The 21,676-nt window shown below is 42.2% G+C and overlaps 1 protein-coding gene across 3 annotated transcripts in view; it reads right to left on the reverse strand.

Annotated features, from left to right (window-relative positions):
* KIF5C (kinesin family member 5C) overlaps window positions 1-18,094 on the reverse strand; it is a 49,845-nt gene extending 31,751 nt beyond the window's left edge. For 2 of the 3 annotated variants that reach the window (XM_072122197.1, XM_072122196.1), the window contains exons 1-5: window positions 17,751-18,094; window positions 7,797-7,887; window positions 2,379-2,452; window positions 1,427-1,531; window positions 1,265-1,313 (exon numbers count right to left, since the gene is read on the reverse strand). In XM_072122197.1, the coding sequence (XP_071978298.1) occupies window positions 1,265-1,313; window positions 1,427-1,531; window positions 2,379-2,452; window positions 7,797-7,887; window positions 17,751-17,876 (445 nt within the window). In that variant the 5' untranslated portion in view covers window positions 17,877-18,094. Of the gene's footprint in view, window positions 1-1,264; window positions 1,314-1,426; window positions 1,532-2,378; window positions 2,453-4,181; window positions 4,319-7,796; window positions 7,888-17,750 lie in introns of those variants that run through there. The other variant, XM_072122198.1, reaches the window with a different exon arrangement.
* Window positions 18,095-21,676: the final 3,582 nt, after the last annotated feature.

The raw sequence follows: 21,676 nt of genomic DNA on the forward strand, positions 1-21,676 counted from the left end.
AGATAGATAGGTAGAGAGATAGATAGATAGATAGATAGATAGATAGATATGAGATAGATAGATAGGAGATAGATAGATGATAGATATATAGATAGATAGATAGATAATGGATAGATAGATAGATAGATAGATAGATAGATAGGAGATAGATAGATAGATATGAGATAGATAGATAGATAGATAGATAGATAGATAGATAGGAGATAGATAGATAGATAGATAGATAGATAGATAGATAGATAGATAGATATGATAATAGGTAGATAGATAGATAGATAGATAGATAGATAGATAGGAGATAGATAGATAGGAGATAGATCGATAGATAGATAGATAGATAGATAGATAGATAGATAGATAGATAGATAGATAGGAGATAGATAGATAGATAGATAGATAGATAGATGAGATATCTATGAGATAGATACATTGAGGGAGATTAATCATAGTCTGTTAGACTGTTTTGAGCGTCTTTTAGCGCATCTCGTTAATTTGGTGCATTTATGCGCCATTTTCTGGCGCACGGCAAACTCCGGCACTTAGTGGTTCTGAGACCCTGCGCCTTATCTGACATAGTGAGTGCGTCCTAAACAGATGTTTGCACGGGATCTATCACAAAAGTGCGCCTAAAAAGGCACAAAATAGGCGCAGAAAATGCACCTCCTCTGGGCAGGTGCACTTCCAAAAAACTTCCCTTTTCATTACTAAAAACATACAATTTAGGTTCCCAAATGAAGAATCACCTCCATGCAACATGGAAAATACTTCGGAGCAGTTTTATAATGTAAAATTTCCCCAGTAACGACTTCATCATTGTCTATGGGATCATCTCTGGGAGTGATTATTGTCTTATTGTACAGATCTGAGAATATTATCAGTCTCCATTTACTGTACATTATAATAAATAAGGAAAAGACTCATTTCAGCAAGATTTGTTTTTTTTTTTTTCCATCTCTGTCACTTTTAGTCCCTGCAGTTACATCACAATGATAGTTTTTGTGCAGAGATGACGCCCTGAACGTTCTGTCACATTTTCTCATTTTCAAATGAGATCTAACAATTGCACCAAATTTGGCGGACATTTAGGCGCACATGAATCGGACATGAGACAATTCCAAAACATATTTACTAAGGCAGAACTAGATCCATCATAGATCAGGAGCCAAAAAGAAGAGCAAACCAGGCGCAAAAATAGGCGAACCTGAGACCCCCCTATGATTAATGCCCCCCATAGTGCATGCCATCATACACATAAGTTTCTTACCATCTAACAAGTCCCGGATTTTATCCAAGTAAATTTCAAAGTAGGAGACCTATAAGAGAACAATATAACTTACTCCTCTGTCGCGTGTGAAAATCAGATTCATACCGCCAGTAAATGTTGCACACGTTATGGGGCGTGGAAGGGGCAGCCGATGACATTTACCTTTATATGAAATTCTAGGTTTTCGTCCATTGAGTAGATGTGATCGAATATGTCCCGCGCGATCCTCGGGATGATCCCCATGAGCTGATGGTCGTGTAGTTTCCCCTGATGAGCGAGAAGAGATGGGATATTAGTAGAGTCAGTACAGAGGTCTTATCTAAGGGGGGGGGGGTCAGGGGTCTTATCTAAGGGGGGTCAGAGGTCTTATCTAAGGGGGGTCAGGGGTGTTATATAAGGGGGTCAGGGGTCTTATCTAAGGGGGGTCAGGGGTCTTATCTAAGGGGGGTCAGGGGTCTTATATAAGGGGGGTCAGAGGTCATATCTAAGGGGGGTCAGGGGTCTTATCTGAGGGGGGTCAGGGGTCTTATCTAAGGGGTGTCAGGGGTCTTATATAAGGAGTGTCAGGGGTCTTATATAAGGGGGTCAGGGGTCTTATCTAAGGGGGGTCAGAGGTCTTATATAAGGGGGGTCAGGGGTCTTATCTAAGGGGGGGTCAGGGGTCTTATCTAAGGGGGGTCAGGGGTCTTATATAAGGGGGTCAGAGGTCTTATCTAAGGGGGGGTCAGGGGTCTTATCTAAGGGGGGTCAGGGGTCTTATCTAAGGGGGGTCAGGGGTCTTATCTAAGGGGGTGTCAGGGGTCTTATCTAAGGGGGGTCAGGGGTCTTATATAAGGGGGTCAGAGGTCTTATCTAAGGGGGGGTCAGGGGTCTTATCTAAGGGGGGTCAGGGGTCTTATCTAAGGGGGGTCAGAGGTCTTATCTAAGGGGGTTAGGGGTCTTATCTAAGGGGGTCAGGGGTCTTATCTAAGGGGGCTCAGAGGTCTTATATATCATCACTTTATACTATGAGAATCGCATGTATTACAATTCCTAAATATCTGGTAAATATTAAATAGCAGGAAGCAAATCACAATATGGTGATCACTAAACCCAATCCCATTGTGTCCATTACCTCCATCGTGTGCGTTTTTCCGGATGATGTCTGGCCATAGGCGAAAATGGTTCCATTATAACCATTCAAAACATCTGCAAAAAATAAAATGTAAATAAATTAAACAACCAAAAAAAACCCTAATACAAAAGATCGAAAATACAAACCAACATTCATTACCATTTCAGCTGTGAACTGTCCCATCATAGACACCAACCCAATACTGTATGTGACAACCCACAACATTGGCAAAACTTGTCCTGCAGGGGCTTAAAGGAAACCTACCATTTAGAATGGTCGGTGTAAGCTGTAAACACCGAGCACCAGCTCAGGGTGAGCTCAGGGTGAGCTGGTGCCGGTGCTTAGTTTCGTTAGTGTAAAACTGCTTCAGCGCTGCGTGCGGTGCCGAAGAAGCTTTTGCTATAAAGTTTAAAAAGTGTTAAAACCGCGATACACTAACGAAACTAAGCGCCGGAACCAGCTCACCCTGAGCTCACCCTGAGCTGGTGCTCGGTGTTTACAGCTTACACCGACCATTTGAAATGGTAGGTTTCCTTTAAAGGAAATCTACCTCCACAATCCATCCTGATAAACCAGGGACATTACTCATAGATCCAGGCACCGGGACTGTGGTATCTTCTTATATTTGTTATCCATCAACTTTTAGAATTATGCTAATGATGGGATGTTACCAGAACTCCTCTGTACAGCAGTTTTGCAGGTTGTTACAGAGTGCAGGTGTACTTCCCCTCCCACTGTATGAGGTTACAGAAGGCAGAGGGAGGGGGGAGTTCTGAGGGAGCAGAGGGAGAGACAGTGTAATGGCCTATAAGGTAATCAACATGGAGGGGCTCTGGTAACCCCCCCCCCCCCCCCACCCCACCTGAACCCTTCTGACTCAATAGCATAATTGTAATAGTTTATTTTAATGAGTTCAGTTTATAAGAGCAAATCAACAAAGTCTATAAAAGAGGAGGAAAACACAATAAACATGGCCATTACAAATCCATCATGATAAACCAGAAGCACTTACTCAGAGATCCAGGTACGGTGACTGTGGTTATCTTATTATATTTGGTATCCATGGCCTTCTGCCTCCTAAAACCAACTTTTATTATTGTGCTTATGAGCCACAAGGGTTTGGGGGCGTTACCAGAGCCCTCTGTGCTGTCGCTTCCCAGGCTGTTAAACTGTGCAGGAGCAGGTCCCCTCTTCCACTGTGTGTGATTACAGCAGGCAGAGGGAGGGGGAAGTGCTGAGGGAGCAGAAGGGAAGGGCTGACAGTGTGACAGCCTTTGGAGCTACAGCACAAAGGGGCTCTGGTAACACCCCCTTGAGCACTTCTGAGTCATTAGCACAATTTCAAATGTTGATTTTAGAAGGAAGGAGGTCAAGGATAACAAATATAATAAGATACCACAGTCCCGGTGCTTGGATCTAGGAGTAATGTCCCAGGTTTATCAGGATGGATTTAGATGGGAGATTTCCTTTAAATTTTAAGAATCTCTCCCCATTCCAGATTTCTGTTCCCCTCCTCCCCCATTAGAATAACTCCTATCCCCGACCTCTCTGCAGGTTAGAAGCCGCCAGTCACCGTCTTTATTATTGACGTCTCCAGAAAATCTCAAGAAAGAACAAAGAGCGACACTTGTGCATCCCTGATGTCCAGCCGAGTGCAATCATCCCCGGAGGATCCAGAGCCGCCCCCACACCCAGCATTCACCATGGAGGCCGCGCATGCACTGAGGTCGCCCCCTCCATACTGAGCGCAGGGAACCGCCAATAACAGCCGCATCCGGCAAAATAAGATGCACATTGACTTACAAAGTAGCAGAATCCACCTGTGATTATGGGATATTATCTCCTAGGAAATGGTGTAATTACTGGCGATGAGACGATGGAGGGAGCGACGGCACCAGCCGTGTCAGCAGTAACTGAGGATGAGGCCGCGCACATCAATTATTTACATCAGCACCAGAGGAGGAACACGTTATACTGCAGAGGAGGAACAAAAACTGGCGCTACACTGCACTACCCCATGATAAGAGAGAAACCCAAAAATAGCAGAGGTGGCCAAGTCATCCCTGCAAAGAGGAAATGCTCCAATACTAGCATTATATAATACACACAGTGATGTCACAGTACAGGGATAATACACACAGTGATGTCACAGTACAGGGATAATACACACAGTGATGTCACAGTACAGGGATAATACACACAGTGATGTCACAGTACAGGGATAATACACACAGTGATGTCACAGTACAGGGATAATACACACAGTGATGTCACAGTACAGAGATAATACACACAGAGATGTCACAGTACAGGAATAATACACACAGTGATGTCACAGTACAGAGATAATACACACAGTGATGTCACAGTACAGGGATAATACACACAGTGATGTCACAGTACAGGGATAATACACAGTGATGTCACAGTACAGGGATAATACACACAGTGATGTCACAGTACAGGGATAATACACACAGTGATGTCACAGTACAGGGATAATACACACAGTGATGTCACAGTACAGGGATAATACACACAGTGATGTTACAGTACAGAGATAATACCCACAGTGATGTCACAGTACAGAGATAATACACAGTGATGTCACAGTACAGGGATAATACACACAGTGATGTCACAGTACAGGGATAATACACACAGTGATGTTACAGTACAGGGATAATACACACAGTGATGTCACAGTACAGGGATAATACACACAGTGATGTTACAGCACAGAGATAATACACACAGTGATGTCACAGTACAGGATAATACACACAGTGATGTCACAGTACAGAGATAATACACACAGTGGTGTCACAGTACAGAGATAATACACACAGTGGTGTCACAGTACAGAGATAATACACACAGTGATGTCACAGTACAGGGATAATACACATAGTGATGTCACAGTACAGGGATAATACACACAGTGATGTCACAGTACAGGGATAATACACACAGTGATGTTACAATACAGGGATACTACACACAGTGATGTCACAGTACAGGAATAATACACACAGTGATGTCACAGTACAGGAATAATACACACAGTGATGTCACAGTACAGGGATAATACACAGTGATGTCACAGTACAGGGATAATACACACAGTGATGTCACAGTACAGGGGTAATACACACAGTGATGTCACAGTACAGAGATACTACACACAGTGATGTCACAGTACAGGGATAATACACACAGTGATGTCACAGTACAAGGATAATACACACAGTGATGTCACAGTACAGGGATAATACACACAGTGATGTCACAGTACACGAATAACACAAAAAAAAGCTGCCATGTCCACAATGACATCATAGAGTTGTATATATTGGACAGGATTGGTCTCTATAGTATTAGTATTTGGTCTCTATACCGGCCTCTCCGTGCCCTAAACTCTGGTTGCTAGATATATAGATGTTCTGTTATCAACCTTTTCAGGGGAGAGGCTCTTACTAATAAAGAGAAAGATATATGAAAGCAAACAAAATAATAAACTTAGAAATAATTGAAATAATATCCGAGTTGATGTCACTCGGGGCCTGCACCGGCTTCCAGGACGTCTCCACATGAAAGACTGTTGCCTAGCAACTCAGCCGCTACGACTCTCTGGCCGCATAAATGACGTAGAAATGGGGGTTACAGGGTGGGAATTATCCTACAGCGGGGATCCCCCCATACTACAGGGCGCTCATAATTTGGGGGAGATCTATCATAAGTCTCTTACAGCGGAACTGTTCTAGTTTCCCATGGCAACCAATGAAAGCTCAGCTTTCATCTTCCCACAGCTGTTTCTAAAATCAAAGCTGAGCTCTGATTGGTTTCCATGGGCAACTAGAAAAGTTAAATCTCCTAGTGTCCATATCAATATGGCGGACACAGGACGCCCCAGGGGTGCAGGGTAACCTCCTGTAATTACAGCGAGACTCTTCCTCTCCGCTTTGTAACATATGGTATATAGGAGGAACTAATACAGGATCTGTAGAGTACATTAAATCCTAGAGTATACATTACGTGTATCTATAGACCCCCATTACCACCTGAGTAAAGGGCCAGGAGGATGGGATACAAGGGCTGTTTGATGGGGTTGGTGATTTACAATTGTGTCAGGATCTTTCTATAATGTCTACACCGTATACACCATGTAATAAACAGGTGGTATACAGCGGCACCCATAGGGCTCCACGTACTGGCAGAATTACCACCTTAGGGGGCGCTTCAAGGCCCATGGATGTATGAGAAGACCCAACCATGGTGACCATTGGGGACCACAGGACAACTATTATTGTAGTGACCGCAGTATTCGCCTTCATGGGGGCATCACAATCAGATCTACAGTATAAACAGCAAAAAAAAAACTCATCCTAAAGGCTGTTACGGAGGTCCAAATTCATTTGGTCCCAATTACAGAGTTTAGTTGTTGGTTTTGTTGACCCCAATACAGCGGGTCAGTTCACTTCAACCAAGTTTGGGCTGGGAAATCTGACCAACCACAGACCGACCGCAAGGGACTGGACTCGGCCGTGTACAATACCATGGGGGTTGTCTGTGGAGATGGGGCCTTGGGCTGCATTCACACAATCCAGTGTAAACTGCATCAAAAACTTCATCACAAAAGATAATGGGGCAGATTTACTTACCCGATCCATTCGCGATCCAGCGGCGCGTTCTCTGCGCTGGATTCGGGTCCGGCCGGGATTCATTAAGGTAGTTCCTCCGCCGTCCACCAGGCGGCGCTGCTGAGCTGAAAAGCATCGGAACGCACTGGAGTTCAACGAGCCGGGCTGAGTGAAGGTAAGTGCAAGCTCCGCGACAGATTTTTTTTTTTTTAAATGCGGCGGTTTTTCCGAATCCGTCGGGTTTTCGTTCGGCCACGCCCCCCGAATTCCGTCGCGTGCATGCCAGCGCCGATGCGCCACAATCCGATCGCGTGCGCCAAAATCCCGGGGCAATCCCGGGGAGAATCGGCGCAAATCGGAAATATTCGGGTAACATGCCGGGAAAACGCTAATCGGGCCTTTAGTAAATGACCCCCAATAAGTTAAAGTTCTGGATTTATAGTTCACACATATTATCCGTGTTTTACATGCCATGAAATAATTGTATAAGAAATGCAGTTTTTCTCCAATGTGGTTTTACCTGGACCAAACTGCACTGTGCGAACGCAGCCTTAGGGTGCGTTTTTAAATGCGCAAATTCGGAAAACTGGACAAAAACGCATGCGTTGCCTTACCCTTAGGCCCCTAAATTCAGACATGCGCAGGCGGGATTCACCAGGCCAAACATAAGACACGTCAAGGGAGTCCAATAGCTCCAGGTTTGGTCCAATACATTCCTCACATCAGAACACATGGGCCACAGCATTGGTTGTGAGTAGTAGTGATAGGGGTCACGTACCTTTGACAATCTGTTTGGCGCAGGCGTTATACACTTGCTCCTGGCTTGTGTTTGGAGGTAAAACTTTGTCGAATACATAAGGCTTCCCTTGCTGAAAAGAAAATAATAAGCATAAATGACACAGAAAGGAGTCGGCCCGGGGGCACCAGAGCCATCCCATTGTACAGCGCTAATCTATCCTGCTCAGGCTAACACACTGTAACAAAAGCATGCGAGGGAAACAGCTGAGGACAGCAAAGTCCTGCTCATTCCAAGAAATGGACAAACATGGACACAGGCGCAACACATTATTAGTGGCTCCCACCAACACCCCGCACACATACCTGCACCTATTTGCCCCACAGATGTTGTTTTTATATTCTTTATACTGGAGATTATAAAAGGGTGTGAATTCGTCCTGTAAAATGTTATGTGGCTGGTCACAAGGGCAAGAATTGTAGCTCATAAAAAATTCTGACCCAATAATTGAATAATAATTTATTGTCCCCATAGGGAAAAAGAGTGTGTAACATCGAGTAAAATACAAATATGTTAAAAACAGAACAACATACAAAATAGGAATAAAAAAACTACTGGTTACCCCTTATGTACCCCAAATATTGGGGGACATTTACTTACAGTGTCGGTGTCTGCATTGGCTTTGTTACCGACCTGCTCTCGGTAAGAAGACACACATTTAATATTGTAGAGCTGTGCAGAGACATTTCTGGCGCCGAGACTATTTTCTGTCCCTGGGACAAAATCTGTCCCGAGCACCAGAAATGTGTCCAACAGTCCCTGCTAGACCAGTTTTCTTTTGGTCTACTTTCCGTCAGTTTACACCGCCCAAAAAGGGCTGCGAAACATAGTAATTGTGTCTGAGTTTCCACTCCGCCAAAGCCACGCCCCTTTTCGGAGAAGAGTCGGAGCAGACGGAAAAAGGCATTTTTTCTGTCCCCGACAGCTAATAAATAGGTCGGAGAGCAGAACATGTGGTGAGAGCGCCACAAAACTGGCGGAAACACCATAGTAAATGTCCCCCATTATGTCTAATTCAAATTTGACCATAAAATTTGATTACATTTTCTAAGACTGTTTTAAAGACCAGGAAATAGCGCAGGAATAGAGGAATTTTACGGTAGATGTATTAGAATAATTACATCAAGACAGAAATCAAATTCCTGACGTCAGTTCTCCTCGGCGGCATGACCTCAGCCTGGATCATCTGGGGCCGGAGACAGGCTGATGTTATTGTTCTCGCTACATTCCATATATCCATATACACTCACCGGCCACTTTATTAGGTACACCTGTCCAACTGCTCGTTAACACTTAATTTCTAATCAGCCAATCACATGGCGGCAACTCAGTGCATTTAGGCATGTAGACATGGTCAAGACAATCTCCTGCAGTTCAAACCGAGCATCAGTATGGGGAAGAAAGGTGATTTGAGGCCTTTGAACGTGGCATGGTTGTTGGTGCCAGAAGGGCTGGTCTGAGTATTTCAGAAACTGCTGATCTACTGGGATTTTCACGCACAACCATCTCTAGGGTTTACAGAGAATGGTCCGAAAAAGAAAAAACATCCAGTGAGCGGCAGTTCTGTGGGCGGAAATGCCTTGTTGATGCCAGAGGTCAGAGGAGAATGGGCAGACTGGTTCGAGCTGATAGAAAGGCAACAGTGACTCAAATCGCCACCCGTTACAACCAAGGTAGGCAGAAGAGCATCTCTGAACGCACAGTATGTCGAACTTTGAGGCAGATGGGCTACAGCAGCAGAAGACCACACCGGGTGCCACTCCTTTCAGCTAAGAACAGGAAACTGAGGCTACAATTTGCACAAGCTCATCGAAATTGGACAGTAGAATATTGGAAAAACGTTGCCTGGTCTGATGAGTCTTGATTTCTGCTGCGACATTCGGATGGTAGGGTCAGAATTTGGCGTCAACAACATGAAAGCATGGATCCATCCTGCCTTGTATCAACGGTTCAGGCTGGTGGTGGTGGTGTCATGGGGTGGGGAATATTTTCTTGGCACTCTTTGGGCCCCTTGGTACAACGCCACAGCCTACCTGAGTATTGTTGCTGAGCATGTCCATCCCTTTATGAGCACAATGTACCCTGTAACATCTGATGGCTACTTTCAGCAGGATAATGCGCCATGTCATAAAGCTGGAATCATCTCAGACTGGTTTCTTGAACATGACAATGAGGTCACTGGACACAAATGGCCTCCACAGTCACCAGATCTCAATCCAATAGAGCATCTTTGGGATGTGGTGGAACGGGAGATTCGCATCATGGATGTGCAGCCGACAAATCTGCGGCAACTGTGTGATGCCATCATGTCAATATGGAGCAAAATCTCTGAGGAGCTTCCAGCACCTTGTTGTATCTATGCCACGAAGAATTGAGGCAGTTCTGAAGGCAAAAGGGGGTCCAACCCGTTACTAGCATGGTGTACCTAATAAAGTGGCCGGTGAGTGTAATCCATATAATCCATATAATATGGGAGAACAGACACCAAATATCCCCATAATGGAAGGACCGCACCACCACTCTCTGGCAGTATCACTACAGATATTACCACCATCATGTGATATTACCCAAACAGCAGAGACCATCCACCACAGTCAAGTGACGTCACCCCACCAGCAGAGACCATCCACCACCACGACAGGCCATTCACCACAGTCAAGTGACGTAAACCCCACAAGCAGAGACCATCCATCATGGTCAAGTGACGTCACCCCGCCAGACCCACCACCACCAGGAAAGACCATTCACCGCAGTCAAGTGATGTTACCCCACCAGCAGAGACCATCCACCACCACGACAGGCCATTCACCACAGTCAAGTGACGTAAACCCCACAAGCAGAGACCATCCATCATGGTCAAGTGACGTCACCCCGCCAGACCCACCACCACCAGGAAAGACCATTCACCGCAGTCAAGTGATGTTACCCCACCAGCAGAGACCATCCACCACCACGAGAGGCCATTCACCACAGTCAAGTGATGTCACCCCACTAGCTACTCCAAGACTGTCACCCAGCTGATGCTACATAGCGGTGCTTAATAATATTAAATACTTAAACTTGAAGGTCAGACACATATTTAGAATCTCCCAACACTAGTAAGGATCGGGCAGATTGCAACCAACACACCTGATCCTTCTTCTACTGCTGATACATGACAGTCTTGGGGGAATAGGCAGATTTCTGCCAAATGAAATCTAATGTGTACAACCAGGATTACATTCTCATTCAAGTCATGTAGAGGTTTCCCCGGACAGACCATCTCCTAACTAAATATTGACCCTTAATGGGGTCATCTATTAAAAAAACAATTCTATTTAAAAGGAGAAATATAAATTTCCATATCTGCCTCAATGATCCCCTACTGCCCCGCTACTGCTGTGTACTTTGTGGTCTAGCGATAGTGTCCGCAGCCAATCAGGCAGGGTTATTAGTGCTATACACATATATACAGATAGTGAAGATCTGCACAGACCAGCTTTTTCTTAAAGGGTCAGGCACAAGAAAACCTAAAAATCATGGTCAAATTTAGCAAATCCAAACATTCAGCATCATAGTTTGAATGCAAGACTTCAGTCCAATGATAGGGAGATATAGAGCACTACGACGCTATGGGTCTGGGTACCAGCAGGGTTCATCTGCCATCTGCATGATCTCTTACCTCTATGAGATGACTACAGTCTGGCAATTGTCTATGAGCTAAATATCAGTAACACGCTCATCATTTGCTACAATGTATCAGTCTGATTGCCAGCACTGAGGCTCAGCCTATAGAGAAGCAGCTGCCTCTTTGTATCCCGTCTTTACTCATTGATGTACAATTACAAAATTTGAAACAAAGTATATAAGTGTATAGCAGTATATAAGTACATACATTGACCTGAGTGAAGTTGGCCCCCCCACCTTGTTCAAATCAAGCAAAATTGGTGTCAAACGTTTGTGCTACGTTTGTGCTGGTTTGTGCAGCAGAAATTTTCGTTTGTGCCGCTGTCGTTTTTACGATTTTAATGAAAGTTTCCAGAGGTCATCAGAGGTCAACCAGCCCCCCCACATTGCCCAAATGAAACAAAACTGGTACCGAACAATTCTGCTACGTTTGTGCTGGTTTGTGCTGCGCAAATTTTTGTTTGTGCTGCTTTTGTTTTGAATATATGAACAAAAAATTAAAGTTCAAAAGTTCAAGCAGCCCCCCCACATTAACCGAATCAAACAAAACTGGTGTCAAACGTTAGTGCTACGTTTGTGCTGGTTTGTGCAGCAAAAATTTTCATTTGTGCCGCTATCATTTTTAATATATTCATACTTTTTTGCAAAGGTCATTAGAGTCCATTTCTTCCAAAGTACAATCTGTTTGCTAGCTCCCCCTGGTGATCAAATCAGGGAAGTGTCACTAGGTTTGTTTTTTACCAGTTCATCCTAAACACCTTGAACACCTGAACATACCTTAAAAATTATAGCGGCACAAACGAAAATTTTTGCTGCACAAACATAGCACTAACGTTTGACACCAATTTTGTTTGATTCGGTTAATGTGGGGGGGCTGCTTGAACTTTTGAACTTTAATTTTTTGTTCATATATTCAAAACAAAAGCAGCACAAACAAAAATTTGTGCAGCACAAACCAGCACAAACGTAGCAGAATTGTTTGGCACCAGTTTTGTTTGATTTGGGCAATGTGGGGGGGCTGGTTGACCTTTGATGACCTCTGGAAACATTCATTAAAATCTCAAAAACGATAGCGGCACAAACAAAAATTTCTGCTGCACAAACCAGCACAAACGTAGCACAAACATTTGACACCAATTTTGTTTGATTTGAACAAGGTGGGGGGGCCAACTTCACTCAGGTCATACATTGCAGTATATAGCAGTATATAGGTGTATAGCAGTATATAAGTACATACATCGCAGTACTGTATATAGCAGTATATAAGTGTATAGCAGTATATAAGTGTATAGCAGTATATAAGTACATACATCGCAGTATATAGCAGGATATAAGTGTATAGCAGTTTTTAAGTGTATAGCAGCATATAACAGTACATAAGTATATAGCCGTATAAGTGTATAGCAGTTTTTAAGTGTGTAACAGTACATAAGTATATAGCCGTATAAGTGTATTGCAGTATATAAGTGTATAGCAGTATATAAGTACATACATCGCAGTATATAAGTGTATAGCAGTATATAAGTAGAGAATTTGCAGTATATAGCAGTATATAAGTGTATAGCAGTATATAAGTACATACATCGCAGTATATAGCAGTATATAGCAGTATATAAGTGTATAGCAGTATATAAGTACATACACCGCAGTATATAGCAGTATATAAGTGTATAGCAGTATATAAGTACATACATCGCAGTATATAGCAGTATATAAGTGTATAGCAGTTTTTAAGTGTATAGCAGTACATAAGTATATAGCAGTATAAGTGTATTGGAGTATATAAGTGTATAGCAGTATATAAGTATAGACAGGCGGTCTCCTACTTAAAGAACACCCGACTTCACAAAAAAGATGTACCTTACATAAGTACATATCAAAAGCACTAATGAGACCTGTTCAGTCTGGTTCTGTGAATGAGAATGTAACGCCAAGTTACAACCTGTTCTGTTTTGGATTGGTTTGTTTTGTTATAATTGACCCCCCCCCCCTCCCTCCTTTCTTACCCCGATTTCACAGAAGCACCCTAGACTGGGTTGGGATCCCGACCCATTACTATCACACTCCCATCTTTAAGCAATCTACTTAATAAGATAATGGGGGACATTAATCATAGTGGGGTCTCAGGTTCGCCTGTTTTTGCGCCTGGTTTGTTCTTCTTTTTTGGCTCCTGATCTATGATGGATCTAGTTCTGCCTTAGTAAATATGTTTTGGAATTGTCGCATGTCCCATTCATTTGCGCCTAAATTTGTCTCAAATTGTTAGATCTCATTTGTGAGCAATAATGAAAGGAGACTGAGAAAATGTGACAGAACGTTCAGGGCTTCATCTCTGCACATAAACTATCATTGTGATGTAACTGCAGGGACTAAAAGTGACAGAGATGGAAAAAAAAAAAAAAAATTCTTGCTGAAATGAGTCTTTTCCTTTTTTATTATAATTTACATGAAATGGAGTCTGATAATATTCTCAGATCTGTACAATAAGACAATAATCACTCCCAGAGATGATCCCATAGACAATGATGAAGTCGTTACTGGAGAAATGTTACATTTTAAAACTGCTCCGAAGTATTTTCCATGTTGCATGGAGGGAATTTTTCATTTGGGAACCTAAAATTTATGTTTTAAGTAATGAAAAGTGACGTTTTTTGGAAGTGCACCTGCTCAGAGTAGGTGCATTTTTGCTTCTATTTTGCACCTTTTTAGGCACAAAATAGTGATAGATCCGGTGCAAACATCTGTATAGGACACTCTCACTAGATGCGCCAGATTTTTGCGCAGAAAAACGCTTAAAACAGTCTAACAGACTATGATTAATGTCCTCCAATGGGTACTATTAAGACTCCAATCTGCTTTGTTGATCTGTAAAATGAATGTATTTGCAGCCTTCACTGTCCACAAGCTAAATGTATCTAAATGTACCTTCATAAATCTGTGTGTACCTTTACTAAGAAAACAATAAAAAGAGTTATACAAAAAAAAACAACACCCGACTTACAGACGACCCCTAGTTACAAACAGACTTCTTGTAATTGTTTATTTCCTGTACTTTAGTCCCAGGATACAATAATCACCTATAACAGTTATCACAGGTGTCTGTAATGAAGCTTGAGGGCGCGTTCACACGTTGCGTTTTGACCTCATACAACAGCTGAGGAGGGGTGATTTGCCTAATTACATCACTGTTAACATTTCCGTTTACAAAACGCATCATAAACGCAATGTTAACACATGTGTTAACAACGCGTTAACGCATGCGTTAACATTGCGTTTACAAACGTAAACGGTAATGTAATTAGGCAAATCACCTCTCATCAGCTGTTGTATATGCGTTTCAAACGCAATGAAAACGCGACCAAAACGCAACGTGTGAACGCGCCCTTAGTGTTAATCCTGGTTAATATGACAACCCAACGTGTTTAAAATCCAATTGTCACGGAGACCAAAAAATACTGTCTGGAACTACAATGATAAAATATACAGTTCTGACTTACATACAAATTCAACTTAAGAACAAACCTACAGAACCTATCCTGTACGTAGCATTATATAAGTGTATAACGGTATATAAGTGTATAGCAGTATATAAGTATATAGCAGTATACAAGCGTATAGCAGTATATAAGTATATAGCAGTATATAAGTATATAGCAGTATACAAGCGTATAGCGGTATATAAGTATATAGCAGTATATAAGTATATAGCAGTATATAAGTGTATAGCATTATATAAGTGTATAGCATTATATAAGTGTATAGCAGTATACAAGCTTATAGCAGTATATAAGTATATAGCAGTATATAAGTGTATAGCAGTATATAAGTATATAGCAGTATACAAGCTTATAGCAGTATATAAGTATATAGCAGTATATAAGTGTATAGCGGTATATAAGTATATAGCAGTATATAAGTGTATAGCAGTATATAAGTATATAGCAGTATACAAGCTTATAGCAGTATACAAGCATATAGCAGTATATAAGTATATAGCAATATATAACTATATAGCAGTATACAAGCGTATAGCAGTATATAGCAGTATACAAGCGTATCGCGGTATATAAGTATATAGCAGTATATAAGTGTATAGCGGTATATAAGTATATAGCAGTATATAAGTGTATAGCGGTATATAAGTATATAGCAGTATATAAGTATATAGCAGTATATAAGTGTATAGCATTATATAAGTGTATAGCAGTATACAAGCTTATAGCAGTATATAAGTATATAGCAGTATATAAGTATATAGCAGTATACAAGCTTATAGCAGTATATAAGTATATAGCAGTATATAAGTGTATAGCGGTATATAAGTATATAGCAGTATATAAGTGTATAGCAGTATATAAGTATATAGCAGTATACAAGCTTATAGCAGTATACAAGCATATAGCAGTATATAAGTATATAGCAATATATAACTATATAGCAGTATACAAGCGTATAGCAGTATATAGCAGTATACAAGCGTATCGCGGTATATAAGTATATAGCAGTATATAAGTGTATAGCGGTATATAAGTATATAGCGGTATATAAGTATATAGCAGTATATAAGTGTATAGCAGTATATAAGTGTATAGCAGTATACAAGCGTACGGTATATAAGTATATGGCAGTAAATCTTGTCCTGGATTATATAATATCCAGATAATAGGTGGCATCTGTGATGATGATTTCTGGCCCTCGTGTTACGTGCTCACAGGTCATTGGCTTGTGGCTCGTTAGTGGTAAGAGACAATCCAGGGGAGCGACCTCCTGGCAGCAGTGTGCCTATCAGCTGGTCCTCTGCAGGCGCAGCACTGAGCATGCCCACAGCTCTATGACTTCATCCCGAGGCTGCAGCAGAAACAGCCAGAACGTCCCCAGCTGCCAGGGAATAATCGGATGGCGAGGAGCACACAATGCCGGCAGCGTGGCCTCTGATGATGATGGGCGCGGGGCACAATACATCTCACCCTTCCTATATAAGGTCATGATGTGACCCCATCAGGTTATTGTAATGAATGACTGACAGCAGTCAGCAGGTCAGGCCCCCCCAGACACCTCCCTGCCCTATTCATCGGGTTAACCCTTACAGCACAGCAGCACCTCTGAGCCCCCCACCCCCATATATACAGGATATCACCCCCCTCCCCAGTATAATCAATACACAAACAAGGAAAACCAGCCCCCTCCTCCAAAATACCCTGATAATGTATACAGATCTATATACAATCTATAAGCAGCTGCCTGCACCACCTTATATAACGTGACACAAGAACAGTGGGGAAATGTTATATAATTGCCCTAAGCAGAAAGATCTGTGCCTGATCCATATAGTACATCAGGCTCTTCATGTATGTATGTATATAGCAGAGGCTAATATCACCTATACAGCCTGTATATAGGGACAGTCACTCATCTGCTCCGAGATACAGGACAAAGACAGAGGAGCTCATGTAAACAAGTGGGGAACACTAGATACTGGTATATAATGTATATAGTGATGAATGCATCCAGTCCTGGGGAGTATATACATTGTCTGACTGTATCTGTCTATACACACACTTGGTAGTATATATATATATATATGTGTTATATAATAGGACCTCTACCCTAAACAGTACAAGGCCCAATGATATAAATCCAGATGATCTATCCCCATGAGTCTATAGATTTAGTTGTTGTATACAATCTATCCATTTCTTTATAAACAAATCTCATCTCTATGGATACATTGTATCCATCTATATATACACCTATACATGACTATATCCTGCAGCCTTATTATGTGAGTATATGCTGTATACAACCAATAGTCACATCCTGTGCACCCCTCCCATATACCGCGCAGATATAGCGATATAGGTGCCTGCACCCTGCTATATACAGTATAGGATCTAAGAATATACAATGTATCCATACATTTATATACAGGACCTATATAATGTCCCTGATATACATCACATCCGTATACTATATACATCCTTATATACAGGCGCCTGCACCCTCTTATATACAGCATAGGGCCCAATACAATGTATCCAAGACTTTACATGTAGGACCAACCCCCATATATCACTGATATACATCATATACATTCCTATGCTGTATACAAGTGCATGCATCCTCCTATATACAGCATACAGCATATACATTGTCTCCATCCCCCAGGTGCACGCATAGCCCCCCCTCCCCCAGGGCTGGCTCCATGCACACAGGTGATGATGCAGACACTGCGGTGCCGCAGGAGTCGATCACGATGGCGGTTGCACTCACCCCGACTACGATGGTGTCGTCGCCCTTGAACAGCGGGATGAACTTGTCTCCCCTCTGTGTCTCGGCGCTGTTCAGGGGCCGGAAGCGGCACATCACCTTGATGCTGCACTCAGCGGGATCTGCCATCTTCCCTGAGAGGCAATTACCGCATCAATATGTCCCAATGTCACACACAGCGGTACCGCAGCCGTTACCGCATACACACAGCGCCTCAGCCGCCGCCCCGGGCTCCGGTGTGTGCGGTCACTGCCTCCTCCCGAGCACAGCCCGCAGGTCCGCCATCCCGCATCAGCACCAGCACCTTCTACATCCACAGCAGCCTCCCTGCATCACCGGAGCCCCGCCCCGCGCCCCGCCTCCCCCGCTGTATGACAGGAAGTGTAGTGCGAGAGGGACTGACAGGTGCAGAGCGTGACATTACATAGATAGATAGATAGATAGATATGAGATAGATAGATAGATAGATAGATAGATAGATAGATAGATAGATAGATAGATAGATAGGAGATAGATAGATAGATAGATAGATGATAGATAGATAGGAGATAGATAGATAGATAGATAGATAGATAGATAGATAGGAGATAGATAGATAGGAGATAGATAGATAGATAGATAGATAGATAGATAGGAGATAGATAGATAGATAGATAGATAGATAGATAGATAGATAGATAGATAGATAGATGATAGGAGATAGATAGATAGATAGATAGATAGATAGATAGATGATAGGTGATAGATAGATAGATAGATAGATAGATAGGTAGATAGATAGATAGATAGATAGATAGGAGATAGATAGATAGATAGATAGATAGATAGATAGGAGATAGATAGATAGATAGATAGATAGATAGATAGATGATAGGAGATAGATAGATAGATAGATAGATAGATAGATAGATAGATAGATAGATAGATAGATAGATAGATGATAGGAGATAGATAGATAGATGATAGGAGATAGATAGATAGATAGATAGATAGATAGATAGATAGATAGATAATCAAAAAAGTAGGCAGCACTCCAAAGTAAGTAGAGAAGGGTGAGTCTTTATTCCAAGTGCGACGTTTCGGCGTTAACACACGCCTTTTTCAAGCATAAGGTGCTAAGTGCATGTCCAAATATTTAAGGACCAAACAGAGCAATGATTGGTCAGGGTACAAAGTGAACGTGAATGGGTTACAAAATACAAAACTGTACATATATATAGTGCTACATTCAAGGTTGTAAAATACATATATAGAGAAGGCAATCGAGTGAATATTTGTGCCAATAAGGGTACAAGTGTGCATAGTGAATAAAATATACAATAAACTCCTCCCATCGGTATCGCGGCCACGCCCACGTCTCCTGGTATCCATTCATGAAAAATCAATCGCTCCTCTCCATCCACCTGCGGATGGGCGCCGTTTCAGTCGCGACCCGGAAGTGACATGCACGACCTCAGGCGCAGACCGGAAGTGACGTCAAGTTGGAGCGCGCATGCGCTCTGGCAAGGGAGATGACGGCAGCCATTTTTAATTAGGGCAAACCTGTTCCAAGAGGTAACGGGATGTAGAACTTTAGTCCAAAGGGGGTTACAAGGGAATGTCCGCACAGGTAGCTTCCCATGCAGATCCTGTATAAATTGCTCTTTGATGATAAAAGGAGAAACATTCTCCCACTCTGGACGCACGTATAAAATACGTCATTACTTGACTTGCAACAGTGAATTCGTAATATATATGCTTAGTTGCCCATGTGGTCTGAAATACATTGGGGAAACCACCAATGAATTTAAGGTGAGAATCACACACCATAAGTATACCATCAGAAAAGGTAAACGCGACCTTCCTGTCAGTCGACACTTTTGTGAGGCTGGACACCTTGATTCCCAACTACGTTTTACCCTCATTGACCATGTACCCCCTCTAAGAAGAGGTGGTGACAGAAGTCTGCTACTACGCAAACGCGAGCTTATGTGGATCCACCGACTCAATACTCTACAACCACAAGGCCTCAACATTGAATACAATCTCACAAGTATCATCTGAGTCACTACTTACTCATGGTCCTATCTAAAATGTATATTGCATGTCTGTTCTCTCGATATCAAAACTGTAAATTGACTTCCGGGAGATACCCTTATGTCCTTTTAACATGTTCTTTTTTCTCTCGTTATTAGATATTGTCTTACACCATCACCCCCATCTGAGTGACGACCGTCTCTCCACGTCTCCTTCAAAAAATTTTCTTTTGCTTCAGTCCCTCCATCCACCATCATTTGCATATGTATCGAGGTGGGATCATTGTCCTCACATTCCTTTGGAGTTGGGTACCACTACCGTAATCCCTAGAGGGTATGGGTTGCTCAAACTGAACAGCCCCGCCCCCAATGGGTGGTAGACTACATAGTGAGATCACTATAAGTACTCACTACAGGTACCGCTATTTCTCCTAATCTACCTTTTGGTTATACGCATACTTACATATTTGTTCTACATCCCGTTACCTCTTGGAACAGGTTTGCCCTAATTAAAAATGGCTGCCGTCATCTCCCTTGCCAGAGCGCATGCGCGCTCCAACTTGACGTCACTTCCGGTCTGCGCCTGAGGTCGTGCATGTCACTTCCGGGTCGCGACTGAAACGGCGCCCATCCGCAGGTGGATGGAGAGGAGCGATTGATTTTTCATGAATGGATACCAGGAGACGTGGGCGTGGCCGCGATACCGATGGGAGGAGTTTATTGTATATTTTATTCACTATGCACACTTGTACCCTTATTGGCACAAATATTCACTCGATTGCCTTCTCTATATATGTATTTTACAACCTTGAATGTAGCACTATATATATGTACAGTTTTGTATTTTGTAACCCATTCACGTTCACTTTGTACCCTGACCAATCATTGCTCTGTTTGGTCCTTAAATATTTGGACATGCACTTAGCACCTTATGCTTGAAAAAGGCGTGTGTTAACGCCGAAACGTCGCACTTGGAATAAAGACTCACCCTTCTCTACTTACTTTGGAGTGCTGCCTACTTTTTTGATTATCAAGACGGACCCCAGCCCAGGGACCTACGGCTGTTGCACCCTGATTGTCCGGTGCTGCTTTTGGACTTTCTGTTTTCTAGATAGATAGATAGATAGATAGATAGATAGATAGATAGATGATATGTGATAGATAGATAATAGATAGATAGATAGATAGATATGAGATAGATAGATAGATAGATAGATAGATAGATAGATAGATAGATAGATAGATAGATAGATAGATAGATAGATAGATAGATAGATATGAGATAGATAGATACTAGATAGATAGATAGATAGATAGATAGATAGATATGAGATAGATAGATAGATACTAGATAGATAGATAGATAGATAGATAGATACTAGATAGATGATAGATAGATGATAGATAGATAGATAGATAGATAGATAGATAGATAGATAGATAGATAGATAGATATGAGATAGAAAGATAGATAGATACTAGATAGATAGATAGATAGATAGATAGATATGAGATAGATAGATAGATATGAGATAGATAGATAGTTAGATACTAGATAGATAGATAGATACTAGATAGATGATAGATAGATAGATAGATAGATAGATAGATAGATAGATAGATAGATAGATAGATAGGAGATAGATCTCTGGTTAATGAAGTCTCTGGATGCAAGAGCATCAATTACAGTGATGGAGGCTTTCTGAGGAAGAGAGAGCTTGACTTCAGTCTTAAACTCTCAGCCTCCTTGACTTTGTACAACCAAGTTACATCTCACTTCAAAGTAGATTTTCTGGATGATGCCACCGCACTGGGTCATAAAAGAAACACAATCTGGAAGGTGCTCAGCTGTTTGGCTACATACCAATGGAAGTGGTTTACTAGGTCAATTTCTGCTGACAGGTTCCCTTTAAG

This window comes from Engystomops pustulosus, chromosome 8, assembly GCF_040894005.1.
Source record: "Engystomops pustulosus chromosome 8, aEngPut4.maternal, whole genome shotgun sequence".
NCBI classification, from domain to species: Eukaryota; Metazoa; Chordata; class Amphibia; order Anura; family Leptodactylidae; genus Engystomops; species Engystomops pustulosus.